General features: G+C 46.9%; 1 protein-coding gene across 6 annotated transcripts in view; it reads right to left on the bottom strand.

The window, feature by feature from the left end:
• Positions 1–17,486, bottom strand: part of LOC144792096 (uncharacterized) — a 710,230-nt gene that overhangs the window by 357,600 nt on the left and 335,144 nt on the right. For all 6 annotated transcript variants that reach the window (XM_078666963.1, XM_078666967.1, XM_078666965.1 and 3 more), the window contains 3 exons: positions 15,235–15,333; positions 14,936–15,034; positions 4,677–4,775 (listed from right to left, as the gene is read on the bottom strand). In XM_078666963.1, the coding sequence (XP_078523089.1) occupies positions 4,677–4,775; positions 14,936–15,034; positions 15,235–15,333 (297 nt within the window). The remainder of the gene's footprint in view (positions 1–4,676; positions 4,776–14,935; positions 15,035–15,234; positions 15,334–17,486) is intronic.

Below are 17,486 nucleotides of genomic sequence, written 5' to 3'. Positions count from 1 at the left end.
TTCGAGACAAAAGTCCATTGGATAAACAGGCTTAATTCAAGGAGGGTCTGCTCTACCATACTAACGTTTTTGGTGTATTTCCATTGTGCCATTGTATTGACTGATGACACCAGAGGAGCCTGGCACCAAAACCTGTCCTCTACACTAACACTGAACAAAAAATTAAAGATGGTTATGTCAAATGTTTACTGAACAGTGTTATTTTATACGAAAAGCTTCATTTCCCAATCAAAAAGTAATTTCATATGTCTTTCAAACAAAGTTTTGTAAGCATATTATTTACGTAGTCTGTCTTCCATTTTGTGAACTGCCTTTAGTCTAGCAGCAAGAAGTTAAATTAGGTGCTTGCAGGAAGCTCCGTCTTTAAATTGATTTCTAAAGGTACAAAGTAAAATCTTGGAATTTTATTTCCTTTCCATAAAAAAGTTACAATTTTACTTTACACCTTTAATTCTGTCCGTTATCCATAAACAAAACTCTGAGTGTTCCTATTTAAAAAATAAATGCCACGTAGCTCACGACATATGCCACATTTAGAGCCAGTCTTTGACCAATAGCTTACAGCACTTTCCATGCTGGGATTCTTGGTCCCATGTGTTAATTACTACAAGTTAAACTACAAATTCAAGAATGTGGTTAGTTATTCCATTTTAAAAAAATCAGGAGTTACTGAATGTGCCACACAATATGGAGCCACTTATCTGCCGCTTATGGTTATTTATAAAGTGTTATATATTACGAACATGACCCATGAGGGTACCAGAACGCGTTACAGATGAAATAAGAAGCAAGAGAACACCCACAATATGATTAGGAGAGGGAAAAGCTGTGTAAATTCTCTAATTGAGGAAGTAACCTCCATAGGACAAGTCAAAAGGACAATAGACATAATCCAACAAACCAGTAATAGTCATGTGTGAAGATCCAGAGACAAAATGTGTTCATAAGTAGTATTTCAACTTCTTTTTTGAAAGAGGCAGTAAAGGGGATCAGTCTGATTTCAGGTGTTTCTGTGATGAGTCTAGCAGTAACGTTAAGAGAGGACCTTAGAGGTGCCAACTAGGATCAAAGAAGGCCACAAAGTGTTGCAATTCAATAGTCCAGCTTGGGAATGACTAGGGCTTGGACCGCTGATTTGAAGTTGTCATGGGGGTTGAAGGGTTTTAATTTCTTTAAAATATTCATTTGATAATTCACTCGTTTGGTGATTTTACTGATGTGTTCCTGTATGTGCAGGTTCTTGTCAAGTGTTATTCCCACAGACCTTATAGAATCTATAATGTGTGGTGAGCAGTTGAGGGCAGTTAGATGCTTCATCCATAAATCAATTACGAACTTGTGATTGGGTGGCACAATGAGGAGGAATCCTGTTTTAAGAGCATTTATTTTAAGATAATTACGAGTTAGCCAGTTTTGAGTATTTTGTAGTGTTGTGTAGAGGGACCCAAAGTCTTCTGGGAAGAGATTTTCAAGTACAATTGGGTGTCCTCAGCCTATGATAATGAACGTTAGTGGATTTCAACATTTCTGCTAGAGGCTCCATGAATAGTTTGAAAAGAGTAGGTCAGAGAGAGGACCCCTGTTGGGCCCCTAAGGTGACCGATGTGGCATTGGACAGGGACTGGTAAACCTTGACTCTTTGGGTTCTGTTTTGGAAAAATTAGGTAAACCACGTTAGGATTGACTCTGAAAACACCATCCTCCATTCAAGTAATTCTAGTAGACTGTCATGTTTAACTGTATTGAACGCAGATGATAAGTCTAGGAGGAGAAGTCATGATTTATTCGGATCCAGCATTTTTAGCACGTCGTCCACTATGTGAGTGAGCACTGATTCAGCGTTGTGGCTTTGGCGGAAGCCGTATTGGAATTGGCCTAGAAGTTTTAATTGTTCTATGTGGTTGCAAAGTTAAACCTGGACACATTTTTCAAGAAGGTTTGCCAAAGTGGGAATGCTGAAGATTGGGTAGAAGCTGTTAAGGTCCGAGCGATCTGCATTTGTTTTTTTCAGAATGGAATGGAGATTATCTGCCCTAATTTTAGGCAGTCAGGGATAGTGCCTTGGCAAAGCGAGGCATTATCTATCTTGGCCGAAAGTGGGAGTATATAAGATTTGATCTCCCTTAACATATTCAGAGGTAACGGGTCGATGAAGTGGTTAGATAGTTTCAATGCTGTAAGAATGTTGTGAATGTCGCTTTCATTGAGGGTTGTGAATGTATGCAAAGAAGCAGTGTTTTAGGGGTGTGCCCTGGGAGATTAGGAGAATCAGCTATCCGTGAAAGAGGAAGGTTAATATGTGGAATAACCGGAAGAAGCTCCCTGCTAACCGCAGATCATTTTTTAAATTTTGTCCTTCTTGCCCTGGAAGAAGGAGGCAAAATCCTTGCAGTTTGGAAGCATTTTGGACCCACTGAAAGAAGGATTAGGTTGATTATTCGATTGTTGTTTGGCAAGTTCAAAAAACGTTTTAGGGCAGTTTCTAGCTAGAATTACTTGGGTTCTAAAGAAATTTGCTTTTGAATTTCAGATTTGTTTGTTATAGGTGTTCCTCGCCGCTCTTAAGCATTTTAGGTGTTCAATGGATGGAGAGAATCTCCATGCTTGTTCCACCAGTCTCAGATTGCATCTTTCTGCATTAAGGCTGTCATTGAACCAAGGTTTAGAGTCTTTGGTGGACATTAATTTTAGTTGTAAGGGCGCAATCAAGTCTGGATGTTCAAAATGGAAGAATTGTAGTGATCTGTGAGGACATGGACATCTACCGTGTCCACCTGGGGAGGCAGGATGTTGTTACTGAGGGCAGTCAGATCATTAAGGTTTATGTTCCGCAAAATTCTTTTTCATTGTTTAGGTTTGTTTACTTGAGCCTTTTTAGACCTCACAGTATCTGTGATGAGGTAGGTGATACAGTGGTGATTTGTCCAGTCGCAAGAGATGATAGATTCAAGTTGGAAGTTGGAAGTTGCCCATTTCCGTGATGATTTGATCCAAGGTCTCACCCTTGTGTGAAGTACTGTTACAAATTTGGGTCAGCTCGAGGTCTCCTATAAAGGTTTTAAAGCTGTTCACAGCATGGTTGAAGTCCTAAACGAAGATCTGGGTATCTGGATGACCAACATTAGTTGTGTTGACTTCCATGGTTTGTTCATTGAATGGTAGGTTGTCTCCCAGTAGATGGTAGATTGTGTGAAGTTTGCAAATGAGTAGTTTGTTACTTGCAATATCAATGCATAGGTATTAGCAAGTGGGAAGAACAACAGTTTGTGACTGTTTCACAGAGAGAGTGTTATGGTAGATGCAGGCGACCCCACTGCCAGGTCTGTTAGCTCTATCTAGTCTAATTATGTTGTAACTAGGGGGGATTAGTAAGTCTAGTATAGGAGCTGAGACATCATTAAACCATGTTTCTGTAAGGCTCATTTGTGATGATGAGGTCAGAAATATCTTGCACATATCTAACAACTGATCTGCAGTTGAGAAGCATGCATTTCAGGTGAGTAGTGGTGTCAACTGAGGGACACTGTGTGATGTTAATACACTTAAGATTGGCTTTGTTAACAGCCCTGGTGTTGTCTAGGTTCTCTGTGTGGATAAGCAGGAATAGTTTGGATTTGGTCCAGAGTGTCCGTGTCGGTATCGTTCGTAGTGTTTAAAGTGAGGAGGAGGGCGTGAATGTCACTGTCAGCTAGTCACTTGTTCAATCTTCTGTGGCAGGAGGGGCGTAAGGGGAGGATATAGTTTTTCAACTCTGGAGAGTAGAGGAAGAGAGGTGGGAAGAAAGCCTGGAGCAGAAGTTAGCGGCTTGGTCTTGGGTATGAGTAAAGTTCATCAGAGATCTGTTGGGCCTATGATTGATCACCAGCTATTTGGTGATGTTATAGAGACTACGTAGTTCTGCCTTGAGTTGAAGAAGGTAGATCTTGTCAGGGTTGAAACAAGTTCACAAAATGGAAAACAGATTATGGAACAAATAACTGACAAAAAAGATGGAAGTATATGACTGAAAAATTAAGTAGACAATGATATTTTAGTTAGGAAGACACATTTTTATTTGGTAAAAACTGTATGTACCCTTTAAATCCTGCCCTGCAGCTTCATCTCTTTTAGTACTGCATTCCACATAAACACTGCTCTTAAAGCATACCATTACATTTTGGGGGGATTCAATGGCCCACAATTAAACATCCCAAGATCAATCAGTACCTTTTTATTTTTCATTTGTCATTTGTTTCCAACTTTAACAAAAAAGAAAGGTAACAATTGCAAGCCATCGTCTTCCATCCCTCCTTTCTTTTCTCCGACCCATCTGATGTGGGGGGAAGACACAGGTTACTCTGTTACTTTTTGTGAGTGCAGCGGCATGAGTGCTAACTTTCAGCCGTCATACTGAAAAATGTGACAGACATTATTTTGAAAAAGTAAGTGACTGGATGCATATGCTAATTTTTTTTATGTGCCATTCAATCTCAAAATATTTGTTGGGTGGAAACTGCCCATTTAATTTGAAGCACTGTAATGTTGAAATTCTTATGAAACAATCACGGTCACTGTGCCCGAAGCACTTCTGTTTGCACTTGCAAAGAAGTGCTTTTGAGCAAAAAGGCCACAGTCAGCTGTTAACACTGTAAACAGGAATATGTGTTGGTTTCTTACCTCACGTTCTGGCAACTCACCTCATTCCTTATGGAGAGGTCTGCACCATAAAGCAGCAGGGTTTGCATGGCCTTGAAACGGCCAAGCCGAATGGCATCATGCATTGGTGTGTCTCCTTCCTGTGAAGGGCAGAATGGTAAGGGCTGTGTTAATGTTGCATGACATAGGTTGTGGCCTTTTAATTTAGGCCAATGCACACAAGCATGTAAGCATCTATATCCCTGCACCAAGTGAGCAAGCCAACAAAGAGAGGTTCCTGTGATCAGATGGACACTCTGGACATGGGGCCAGTTGTACGAATATCTGGTCGCAAATTTCAACCAGTATTGTTGTGACCAGGATGGATTTTTAAGAACCCACAATTGTATTAATAAGCTGCTTGGTAAAAAATCTGTATCGTAGTGGGTCTCAACTCAACCTAGCTCATGAATATTGATGAAGTAGGAGGCAAATTACAACACACAACGATCGAAGGCCATCACACGGACGGTGGCATGCTAGGGTCAGCAAACCACCATGTTTGTAACTGCTTTGAAATAAAGCAAACTACTTTATTTTTTAAAGATGTAGTCAATTTTTTGGGGGGAAAATATTTTTATTTCGAAAGTATAAAAAGGCACAAGGTACATGGTCATCCAGACCCCTTATATGTAAAACTTAATAACATGCAGGTATCAGGTTAATACACAGCCATATTTGGCCCACATCCCAGAGGCTGGGCGGCGTAGCATCAGAGCATGTAGAAAGGAAAAATTCAGTTGCGCCTAAAGGACATGGAATTATCATTGTATTCGCCAATTTTCCAGTTTTGGGCAATTATACTCTTGTAACGTGTAACAACAACTAACTTCCCCAAGCGTGGCATCATGAGTACTGATTTTAACAAGTCAGATCAGTTATGTGGGGCCCAGCTAAGGCACATTCATTGTGATACAGTCAGGACCTGTGGGAATCGCAACTAGTCTCAATGATGCGTGTAAAGGAATAGTTACGTGGCTACCTTAGGGCTTTCACACCGGATCCAAACGCGCAAGCTCAGCTCCCGCCCCCGTACACTCAGACTCTGATTCAGCCGGGGAAAATAATCCAGCGCTGGTGGCATCTGAATCATCTTCCGCTAATCCCTCCATGCACAACATCCTCCAGGCAAGCAGATCATCCTGTAGCTTCCCATCCTTGCGAGTGCGCTGCATTTGCGTCTCCTCAGCCAGGGACCATTCTCTAGCATCCCTCAGCCATAGGGAGAGTTCGGGCACCCTTTGACCCATCCAGGTGATAGCTACGCGCCTCCTTGCCAAAACCAGCAAGAGTTGCAAGAATTTATAAGGCAGCTTCCTCTTTCTAGGCTTGGGCACCTGCGCCAGGAGACAGTGGAGCGGATCAATGAGAATTCTAATTTTCGTGGCCCGAGCAATGTGGGCCACCACCCCCCTCCAGAAGACATGGACCAGAGGGCAGTCCCACGCCAGATGGAAAAACCCCGCTTTCTGTGCTCCACACCTAGGACAGGTGTGTCGTCTCCCGCCGATATGCGGTTCAGAGAGACCGGGGTCGATTAGGCATGATGGACAAAGTTGAAATGTATAAGTTTAAAACGTGCGTTACAGGAGACCTTACGGGTCAGAAGTCCGATTCTGTTCCGTTGGGCAGAGGCCAGTTCCACCCCCAAATCTGCCTCCCAGGCCGCCCAAGCCAGTGCAATCGGAGGGGTCGAGTCTCGACGCATGGCCGAGTAGAGCAAGGAAATCAGCCAGTTCCCTCTCCCACAGGACAAAATAATGTCAAGAGTATAGGTGAGCGGAGGCGCTTCCGGGTACTGGGGCCACGTTGTTCTGACTATGTCCAGGAGGCTCCTGTAGTGGAGGTACTGTCCCCCACCAAGGTCAAAAGACTCCATGGCACGTTCAAAGAACAGGAAGGAATCGTCTGGGTAAAGGTCTGCTAACGTCTCGCATCCGCCATGGCGCCAATCTCGGTAGGACATATTTTCCTCCAACCGGAGCACTGGGGCTAAGATCCACACCGGGAGCTCCCTATGAAACGGGGCCCTTCTCAGTACCTTTTCAACAAACCGCTGCCAAACTCCCGCTGTGTGGCGCACCACATACGGTAGAGTGTCATCGGCGCCTCGACCCTGCATCAAGGCCTCCCTCAGAGTCTGTTTGTTCGCCATACCTGCCAGCAATGACGTTTCCCAGTTGTCTTCCTCAGCGATCCACTTAGCGGCTGGGAGGAGCTGCGCTGCATAATAATACAAATCTAATCTCGGTGCCTCCAGGCCTCCCTCTTCCCAACAGCGTGTCACCGTGACCAAAGCTACTCTACTACGCCCGCCCGCCCAAATCAGGGATGTAAGGAGTGAGTCAAGCGTACGAAACACTCGGGGGGCAATGGACATAGGGTATTCTGCAATACATACAAAGTCCTGGGGAGCATCACCATTTTGGCGATCGCCAATCTCCCCATAAGAGAGAGAGGAAGCGTGTTCCAAAAGGCAACAGATTTGTGTAGAGCCTGGAGGACTCTATCGACGTTGTAAGTCAGGAGGGCCTCATCAGATGCGGCCACCTGAATGCCAAGGTATCGAAACGCTTCCTGCTCACAACGCAGACCCAAATGTGGCATATCCACGCCCGGGTCCGGAGTACAACCCATCAACGGGAAGACCAGGGATTTGTTCAGATTAATACGCAACCCAGAGGCCGCACTAAAGCGGTTGAGGGTCCGCATCAGGGCAGGGAGGGCCTCAGAGGGTGAGGTCAGGTAGAATAGTGCGTCATCCGCGTAGAGGGAGACCACATTATTAGTGTCACCTACTGCTATCCCCCATCGCCGTAGCTCAGCACGGGCGGAGACGGCGAGGGGTTCAATCGCGAGAGCGAATAGGAGAGGGGAGAGAGGGCAACCCTGTCAGGTGCCTCTCTCCAACGGCCACTCCTCCGAGCGGGCCGATCCCAGCCTGACCCTGGCGCGCGGCGCCCCGTAGAGTACTCGAACCCAGTTACGAAATCTAGGTCCGAATCCCGTTTTCCGGAGCACTTGCATTAAATACCCCCAATGTACGGTATCAAATGCTTTAGCCAAATCAATTGACACCAATACATGCGGACCTTCTCGACCTCGCACTTCATGTAGGACATGATTTAGTCGGCGCAGATTCATCGCCGTATTACGACCCGGGATAAATCCGCACTGATCCGAGTGGATCAGGCGAGTCATGTGTGGTGCGAGTCGATTGGCCAACAGCTTAGAGAGGATTTTTGCATCCGTATTAATCAAGGTGATAGGGCGGAACGCCGCGGGATCAGTACCATCACCGCCCGGTTTCAAGATCATGCAGACTTCCCCTTGATTCAGGGTGGGTGGGAGGGTGCCCTTCTGCAGGGCTTCATCATAAACTTGCAACAGGAGCGGGGCCAGGACGTCCCCAAATGCGTGATACAATTCTGCCGGGAACCCATCCCCGCCCGGGGTCTTGGCACGAGGGAGGGCGGCAATCGCCGCGGTGATCTCACCCAGTGTGAGCTTAGCATCGAGTTCCTTCATCACTGCCTCTGGCAGGGTTTGGAGGCCCAAATCTTCCAGGTATGAGTGATAAGGGTCCTCCGTAACCAGTGGGTCAGCCTCATACACGGCCTGTAGGTGGGACCGGAGGACCTCAAGGATATCGGACTCTGAGTGGACCATAACCCCACTCGAGTTCCGTAGAGCAACTATTCTTTCAGGTGCAAACTCACGGCGAAGGATCCAGGCCAACAATCGGCCAGACTTATCACCCTCACGATGGAGACGTTGCCTATATTGGCCCAAGGTAAATTTGTCAAGGCGGGTGAGGACGACATGTATCGACACCTGAGCCGCCTTCTCTGCCTGTTGGTCTAAGGCGTCCGGAGCTGAGTGGGACTGGGCCCGCTGTAGCACAACCTCTGCCTTGTGTAGGTAAGACAGCAACTGTTTCCGGACCCCATAGGTGAGGCCCATACACGCTCCACGCACCACCGCCTTCAAGGCCTCCCACTTAGTAGAATAGGACAGATCATCGCCCCCCCAGTTTAGTTGCAGGTAGTCCGACAGTGACGTCGCCACATGGTCCTTGCCCACCTGATCCTGGAGAATGTCAGTAGGCATTCGCCAAGTACGGGGACGGGCAGCTCGATCCGCCCACTGCGCCACGCACGTCACTGGGGCGTGGCCTGATAAGTACCGAGCCTGGTGGGTAACCGTCAAGGTGAGAGACGGGGTTAGATTAGCCGCAAGAATGCGGTCCAATCTACTATGGGTACCATGTGTCGGAGTGTAGCCCGTGTAGAGCTTTTGGACCGGATGACAAGTACACCACACATCCAGTGCCCCCAGGTTGTGCATCACCTCCCGAAGACGCGCCGTCATACGTGGCTTAGTGCCCGACCTGGGCGGGTGGCGGTCCAACTCAGGATGCAACACGCAGTTAAAATCTCCAAACCAAAGGAAGGGTACCTCCAAATCCGGAGCTACAAGATCCTGAATTTGGGAAAAGAAGGTCGGATCATCGGTATTAGGTGCATAGGTGTTAAGGAGTAGGAATTCCTTATCATCCAATCGAAGCCGCACTAATAGATACCTCCCATCAACGTCAGCTTCAATATATTGGACAGCGCAAGGAGTCCCTGGGGCCACCCAAATGAGTACCCCCCTAGCATAGGTAGAAAAGGAGGAATGGAAGACCTGACCTCTCCACTTCTTGGACAGCCGCTGCGCGCCGTCTTCGTCTAGATGGGTCTCCTGTAAACAGGCTACCGAGACTCCATGTCGTTTAACGAAAGAGAGGACTCTGATGCCAGTAAAAGTTCCTTCATGAACTTCAGCCCACCCCCCAAACAGAACTTTCGCAAAAAACGGTTCCCCCCCCACCTACGAGCAAAAGGATGGCAACACCGAAAACCGCCACCCCGCCCTTCCCCTGCCAGTGCCAGGACGTACACAGCCACCCCATACAACACACTCAACACACAACCACACACAGCAAACCAGACCCCCCCAGCTCCTTGGAGGACCCAATGGTCTTAAGACAGTTCCCGGGCATGTCTTCCCATACTGATAAGCAGAGTGGGCAACACGGTACTCAGGAGGAAAGTCGACCCCCCCTCCCGTTTCTCCCCATAGGCCACAGGGGCACAAGTTCTCCATTGTGGCCAGTTATCCAGCACCCTCAATGTCAATGAAAAGTAGTGGTGTATCACCAAAGTGTCGACTTAAGGTCTCCCAGCTCAGAGGACCACAGCATGTACATTAACACACAATAGAAGCCAGTAAGTTATTCCAACCTTGGGTCAGAGAGGGCAGTCTCCGGGATCACCGGGGCCGTAGAGTCGACAGCAGGTGGCGTCTCCTGCAAGGTGTCAGGGACTAAAATCTCACCAGGGACAGGGTCCCCAGACGACCCCGGTCTCGCCCTCACCGGTGATGTTTCCACGTGCATAGCTCCATCCGCTCCCACCGTAACTCGAGTTCCAGAGGGACCACAGGATCCAGACCGGCGTCAACCCCTACCTCGGCGCCTCTTCTGTGGTCTGGTACCCCAGGTTTAACGAGGGCCACCACGCTCACCCGGGGGCAGATCGTCTCCTCTAATCTCAAGCCACTCCCATACCTCCGCAGGCGTCTCAAAGAAGTGGGCCCGGCCCTGGGAGAGCACCTTAAGTTTGGCCGGGTATAAAAGCATGTACTGGAGTTTCATTTCATGGAGTTTCTGTTTAACTCTAAGGTAGGATTTTCTCTGTTCTTGCACCTGTTGGGTGTAGTCAGGGTAGATCGACACACGGCTGTTCTCAATCGTTAGGGACTCCGTTTCCCTTGCAGCTCGCAAAATGCAATCACAGTCCTTATAGTTTAGAATCTTTGCAATGAGTGCCCTAGGAGGCTCGCCCGGGCGTGGCGGGGGCACAAGGGCTCTATGCAACCGCTCCACGATGAAGACATTGGACAAACCAGTCGGGCACAGGTGAGTGCGGATCCAAGACTCCAGGAAGCGTTTAGAGTTTCCCGCCTCCAACCGCTCCGGCACTCCCAGGACCCTTATGTTGCTCCGACGGGCCCTCCCTTCCGCGTCCTCGGCACGTCTCTCCAATGCGCGGGTAGTTGAGGTAAGCTGGGCGACTGATTTTTGCAAAGATGCGACCTCTCCCTGCAATTGAGTGATATTGCCCTCAGTGTCCGAAACCTTATCCGCCACCTTGCGGAGGTCGGTCCGTAGTAGGTTAACATCGATAGAGACCGTCTCTATCTGTCGCTCCAGGGCAGAGTGGGATCCCTGAATAGCCTTCAGGATTTCAGCTCTAGACGGTTCTGCAGGACCTTCACTCCCGTCGTCGGGCCCCGTCTGACGTGTGATCCTCTGTGACTGCATGCGAGGAGTAGTATATTGCACAATGGTATTAGGTTGGGAGGCCTTCGAGGTCCGATCCTTACGAGTCGCCATGGCGGCAGGTACCTCGCCGTTCCAGCGCGCTCCAAAGTGTTCACTCTAGACCCCACCGGTCAGAGAGGAACCATCCGAGCGGGCCAGGGCCAGGGACAATAGGTACAAGAGGCCACACCAGGGCCCACGGCTAACGCAGTGTAGGCAGTGCTCGAGACAGGCTAGGCGATCCAGCCACCAGGATAAAATGGGGGCAGCGTGCACACGTCTCCCCCTCACGGCCGGGAGTGCAGTGGGGGTCAGAGTTCGGCACTCGTTGAGGCAGCAAGGAGCGGAACAGTCGGGACAGTGGGCACGGCCACCAACTGACTCCAAGGCTCTCTCCACTCCCAGTCGGCAGCAGTCCAGCTCTCGGGACTCTAGGGGCGCCCCCCCCCTGAAGAGTACCCAGCCGCAGTCCAAGAAGTGACAGAGATGTACTCCGCCACGCACACTCACAGCCCCACCAAGGAGTCGCCTGAAGAAATTAGTCAAAATGGCGGGCGAGTGGGGGAGGGGTGCAAGCGTAGTCGCATCTTCATAGGCGCCGCTCCCCGTAACCCCCCCCAGGGTATCGAGGCACCAACAACCCCTAATAGGGGAACGTGCTGTAGTCTGCAGTCCGGGGGGGGGAGCAAGTCCACAGCTTCCGCGGGGCACAGCGAGGGGAGCAAGCTAGGCCGACAGCCCAATAATTCAGGAGCCTCTGCACTGACTGTGCGCCTCGATCAGGGGTCAGGGCAACAGTACTCACGCTTTCTACCGTTACTTGTAGGGTCCCCGAGGCCCCGGAGACCAGGCAGGCAATCCCCGGCAGTAGCAGCGCTTGGGTCGGAGCCCCGCCGCAGGAGCACAGCTCAAAGTGGACGGCGCCTCAATCTCGCCACCACGCTCGCCGCAGATCACAGGGGTCTTCCAGCCGTTTCCCCCACCTCTGTAACCGCACTGCAGTAGTCGCGGGTAGAACGCCGGGGTCCGCCAAGGACTCGCCCGGCCTGGAGCACACAGTTCACTTAGTCCCGGGCGGGCCGCCCGCAGCTCGGCTCCGCGACCCAGGCCCAGACCACGGTGTTGCGGGAATCAGCGCGCCACCTCAACCTCCGACAGTGCCTCCGTCTCCGCCCACGGAGGGATCCGGGACCGCTCCTTCCACGCGGGGGGTCCCAGCCGGGGCAGAGTGAGATCCGTTACGGTTTCCAAGCAATTGGACAGCCCGGGCAGGAATTAATTACAGGATTTGCGGGTCTTCGGGACGGAGCTGGTGGAGCTCACGTCCTGTCGGCCATGTTGCTTGGCCACGCCCCTCAAAGATGTAGTCAATTTAAAAGATTTTTCTAAGTTTAAGAGTTGCCAGTGGTCCTGTTCACCGCTGGATACTCTGCAATAAACTATTTTTTCATAAAGATGTACGATTCCCAAGGGGACCCATTCTATTTTTACAAATGTTTTGCGTCTCGATTTTGGTAACAAAACAAAGACAGAAAATATGCTGATTCAGTAGTTGAAAGGAATGCCTACAACATGCCCTTTCCAGATACCGAATAAGTATCCATTCAGAATCCCATTTTAGGAGTAGGACAATATTTCCCAGCTCATAAAATCGGATTAGTGCATAGAGAAAAGCATTTTAACAGTCAAAAATGCCGAATTCGAGAGTTTGTATTGGGCCCCTTATATCCAGACTTGTGGCATAATTAACAAACTCACTTGCAAATGTATATTCCCTGTGTATGTTCAAACAGTCTTTTCAGCATGCAAAGATAGGTTTCGGAGTCACAGAATGTGTATTTATACTCATAAAAACATTTACTCCTACTTCGTAACTTTAAAAGAAATCCATGTATTAGGATCTACATATTTAAAAACCTGTTTAGTGGAAAAACAAATAAATTGACCTACAATTTGATTACATTAGAAACAAGGTTAGGGAACATTTAGTATTAAATCTGGAAAAAGAAGTAAGGAGACAAAGAAAAGGTGAGGCGGAAAAGGGTTAAAAGAAGGCATGAGGCTATGAAAGGGAAGCTCACAAAAAATGGAAATAAAAATATCACATGTGGGAAAGTATAAATAGATCATTTAAAAATGGTTTACAAAGAGAGTTTGGAAGGCTATATTCCCACAATAAAAGGGGGTGAGTGTAGCAATGTCAAAAGAATATGGAGGGGGTGCAGAGAAAGAGGGAATATGTCCTGTAAGTAATCACCAGGTGAACAATTTACTTTAAAAAGTGAACTACCAATAGGACACAGGAAGATAATGGAGTTGAAGGGGAAAGCAGGCTATGCAAACATTATAGGAAAGCCAAAAGAAGGAACTCGTTTTGGTATTTACACCTTTTATTAAAAAAACATGTAAAGGGCAATTTTGAAATATAGACATTCTACCATTCGTTTTAGTGTATGATAAGTTGCATTCACCTTCAAAATGTCGGGTAAACGGTTAAGAAGAAATGACTTCTCATGATTGATATGTTATGGATTTGCTTTTCTAAGAAATCACAAATTCAAATAAACGTTATATGAATTTACATATGAGGAAATGCCTTTAACCTCTGCAGCTTCGAAGGAATATTGATGGGAACCTTTGTGAATTCTTAAAAAAAATGAAAATATACTCCAACCACAAGAAGACACTAAGGGGCAGATTTACAACAAAGTAACGCAGCACGGTGCAGCAAGTCATTTTGCTGCGCCGCGCTGAGTTAGTTTTGAAGCACAGAGATGCGACATATTTACAAGAATATGTCGCATCTCTGTGCTTCCCCTGCACTGGCGCACAAACTGCAGCCATGCGCCTGCGCAGGCACCCTTGCACCATGGTGGAAGGATGACTGCGTCGTGGGAAGATTGTTTTTGTACAGGAAGGGACATCTTCCTGCACAAAAACAATCACAAGAGGCTTTTTCCTCTTTCAATGTGTGCTTAGAATGCAGCACACATTGAAAGAGGAAAAAACAAGGAGAAATAAAAACATTTCTTCTCATAGCGCCTCGCTAAGCCACCTCTAGGGTGGCGTAGCATTCACACGCATCTCCAGATGTACGATTTCTTGTAAATCTGGAGATGTGCCTTGTTCCCTGGGTGTTCTGTGGGAACAACCACAGCAACAGCCATGGAACGCCCCTTCCACGCACAGTGCAGCGTGCAAAGGGGCCATTACAAGGAGAGGAAAAGTCACGCAGGGTGGCTTTTCCTCTCCTTGTAAATATGGAGGAGCCCCCGGCGCCACCAGTATGTCATGAAAAGTGACGTAGTGGTGGCGCAGGGGGCTTGTAAATCTTCCCCTAAGTGTGTGTGAACTTGCATATTTTTTGTGCAGTATTGTGGAATTGCGCAAACGTTAGGCAAAACTATGTGACTTCCATGACATGTGGTATACCAGCATCTTGCATGACATTTTCATGCGAGGGATACCTCCCATAGAATAAAATAATGCGACAAAATGATATAAAATAATGAGACATAGGAGCAGGCTATTAGTTTGCGCAGAAAAGATCTTGTGGCATGACATTTTCTGCTTGAACCAGTCTCCTGCGAACAAAAGCAACATGGAATTTCATAATATAACATGTCATGTATTTTGCAAATTTCACGGAAGGCAAAATTTGCTAATTTTATGAGGATAATTAATATTTCACTCAAGCCTAGGTGAAACTAACAAAGAGTCAACATCTGATTGTTTATGTATTTAGTCATAAGTTAAGTTGTATTCTCAGCTGTGGGGTTCGCTGCAGTCTAGTAGATTGTGCCTCAATGACAGAGTATGCAAAGAAAGAGACCAGGAAATAAAGTGTGATGATGCTTGGAATTATGGAGTAGGTGCTGGTGCCACAACAAATACCTTATCCTGAGCATTGATGCTGGCTCCACAGCCAATGAGGTGCTCCACGCAGTTGCAGTGACCGGTGCGCACAGCGACGTGTAAGGGGGAGCTCCACAGCTGAAAGAAAATAGGGAAAGAGAACTAAACTGCATAGAAATTAGGACGGTGGTTCAAGTGTAAGGGCATAAGGGTGACAGCACCACAAATGTAAGGAAACAAGAGACTCCTCGTCCTCACATTTTTCTCCCATCTCCCTCACTCCCTTCTTCAGGTATTCTTCCCCTCCCAACTCCCTCTCTCAGCAATCTCAGCCTCACCTTGTCCCTTCTGGTGATTTTGGCACCTCTGCTGAGCAGCTTCTTGAGGATATCGAGGTGTCCTCCTCGACAGGCCCAGAACACAGGTGTGGCTCCAAGCTGTGGTACCCAAGAAACATAATTAAGAATCAACCAGAGGCTCCGTCAACGAGCGATAAAGCGAGCTGTGGGCATCAGCCAACAGGCTGAAAGTGTAACATGTGACTAAGGGATCCTGCGCAACACATCAACACAAACTCCATATTTTTCGGGCACTACTTGTTCGTAGAGGTGGTAGTACAGTGACACAAACGGGGTAATTCTGTTTTTTAATTGACTCCAAGACAACATTGCTGATGAGCTTGTTTCAAGGTTTGGATCCCTGAAATGCTAAACTAAATTTGCGGTAGAACTCCTGATTTACATGGTTGGCCTACCATCTGAATGAGATCTTGTTGTGCGGATATGTGGCCAGTGGCGTAGCAAGGTCAGGTGGGACCCGGTGCGAAAAATTTCTTGTCGCCCCCCCCCCCCCCCCCCACATTGAAATTATTAAAAGAAGGAAAAATAAGACACTTTAAGTTTTACCTTTCTGTTTTTTTCTTTGTTGCGTACCACTCGTTATAAATAATAAATATATTTTTGTTTTAAAGTGTCGTGAGCCCAATTTTTTTTTTTAAAACACATATTTTTGCCATTGTGTCAGCCCCCGCAGTGATGACACCCGGGCGGCCCGCACCCCTCTTCCTACGCCGCTGTATGTGGCTGGAAAGGTCATCTACAATGGGAAGGCAGTGAACACAGATACTAAAATCAGTTGATTATGGATGCATGAGAGACACAGTAACCTTCGAAATACCGTAGAAAGCCACGTATTTCGAATTAAGAAACAAAAAAAACAAAACTGATAATGTGCTTTTTTAAGAATACATTTTTACACTAAATAATTTGTCTTTTTCAAGTTTTTCAAAGATAGTACTCCAACACTTACAATGATTTAACAAAATGCTATTGCGGCTTACCCAAACCATTACTTATTAAACATCAAAAACTATTTAAAAGTATACTCTTTTAATAAATGGGCAGTGAAAAGAACTTAGGGTCACGCTTTTTGCATCAAGTTAAGCTGTATTTGTTTTAAAAAGATGGAAGAACGGGGTCCTTGAATCCCCATCACCCGTGCATTAAAAAGAATGGTTTTATTTGGGGTGGAGAATGAGTGAGAGGCGTTAGGCAGTTTCAGTGTAGGTCTCGTGTCAAAGGTTGGTATCAAATAAAATAATAAATACAAGAATAAATGTTGCGTGCTAATGCTCGTCTGCATTACAAACAATGGGTTATTTTGATGGGTGCTTATTGAAAGGTGAGTGGAAGGTACAGTATGTGTTTTCTGTCAAAGATTTGTGGCAAAATAATAACTAAATTAAAGTTAGGCTCTCAAGGTTGGGGCATTGGAAATGGTGTTTCCTTTTACAACTGCTTTCTTTTATAAGTGACATATTGAACCAAGTTTACTATTATGTAGCATGGCCACTCGTGCAAACTAAAAGAGGTGCAAAGTGGTGCAAATGACAGAAGTGATCAGCTTTCAGCTCCAAAACATAATTTGCACTGAAAAACTGACACGAACGCAGCACACAATGGATTAATTTCGCAGCGCACAAACTTGTTCATTAGCTATGCAAATGGATGTAAATGAATGGGAACAGCACACACACCCTAGAGTTTCTATGTAAAGGGGTGCAACCGAGTAGGAGCATCATAAACACCAAAAGGTGTTCCCAGCACAGACACATCTTCTAAATCTAGAGTGACCTGGCTTTGTGTGAAAACAGTAACACCAAATTAAACCAGGTGCGCACAGAATAATCTGTGATTAACCTGTTCGTAAGATTTTATACAACTTGCATTGCATTGAGGTTTGTCTTTGAGGGTGAATTCAAGTTCAAATCTCACGCATCGCAGCACTGGATTGTCTGTTCCACAGCAAATTCATACGGGGCATATTTACTAAACTTTCATGCAAAGCAGGGCAGCAAGCAAAGTTATTGTGCTGCACGAAAGCAGAGAGCAGAACAGCTCCATCTTTACAAAGATATTGAGCACTCCTGCTCTCTCCTTGTGCTGGCAGACTATGTGCAGCCCAGCTAGCACCACCACAGGCACCCTTGAGTGCATTAAAGGCAGGATTGGTTTTGTGCAGAAAGGGACGTCTTCTTGCACAAAAACAATCCTTATAGACATGTTCCTCTCTTCATGTGTGCTGCAGAATG

This window comes from Lissotriton helveticus, chromosome 11, assembly GCF_964261635.1.
Source record: "Lissotriton helveticus chromosome 11, aLisHel1.1, whole genome shotgun sequence".
Taxonomy (NCBI): domain Eukaryota; kingdom Metazoa; phylum Chordata; class Amphibia; order Caudata; family Salamandridae; genus Lissotriton; species Lissotriton helveticus.
This window is presented reverse-complemented; position numbering and strand designations above follow the sequence as displayed.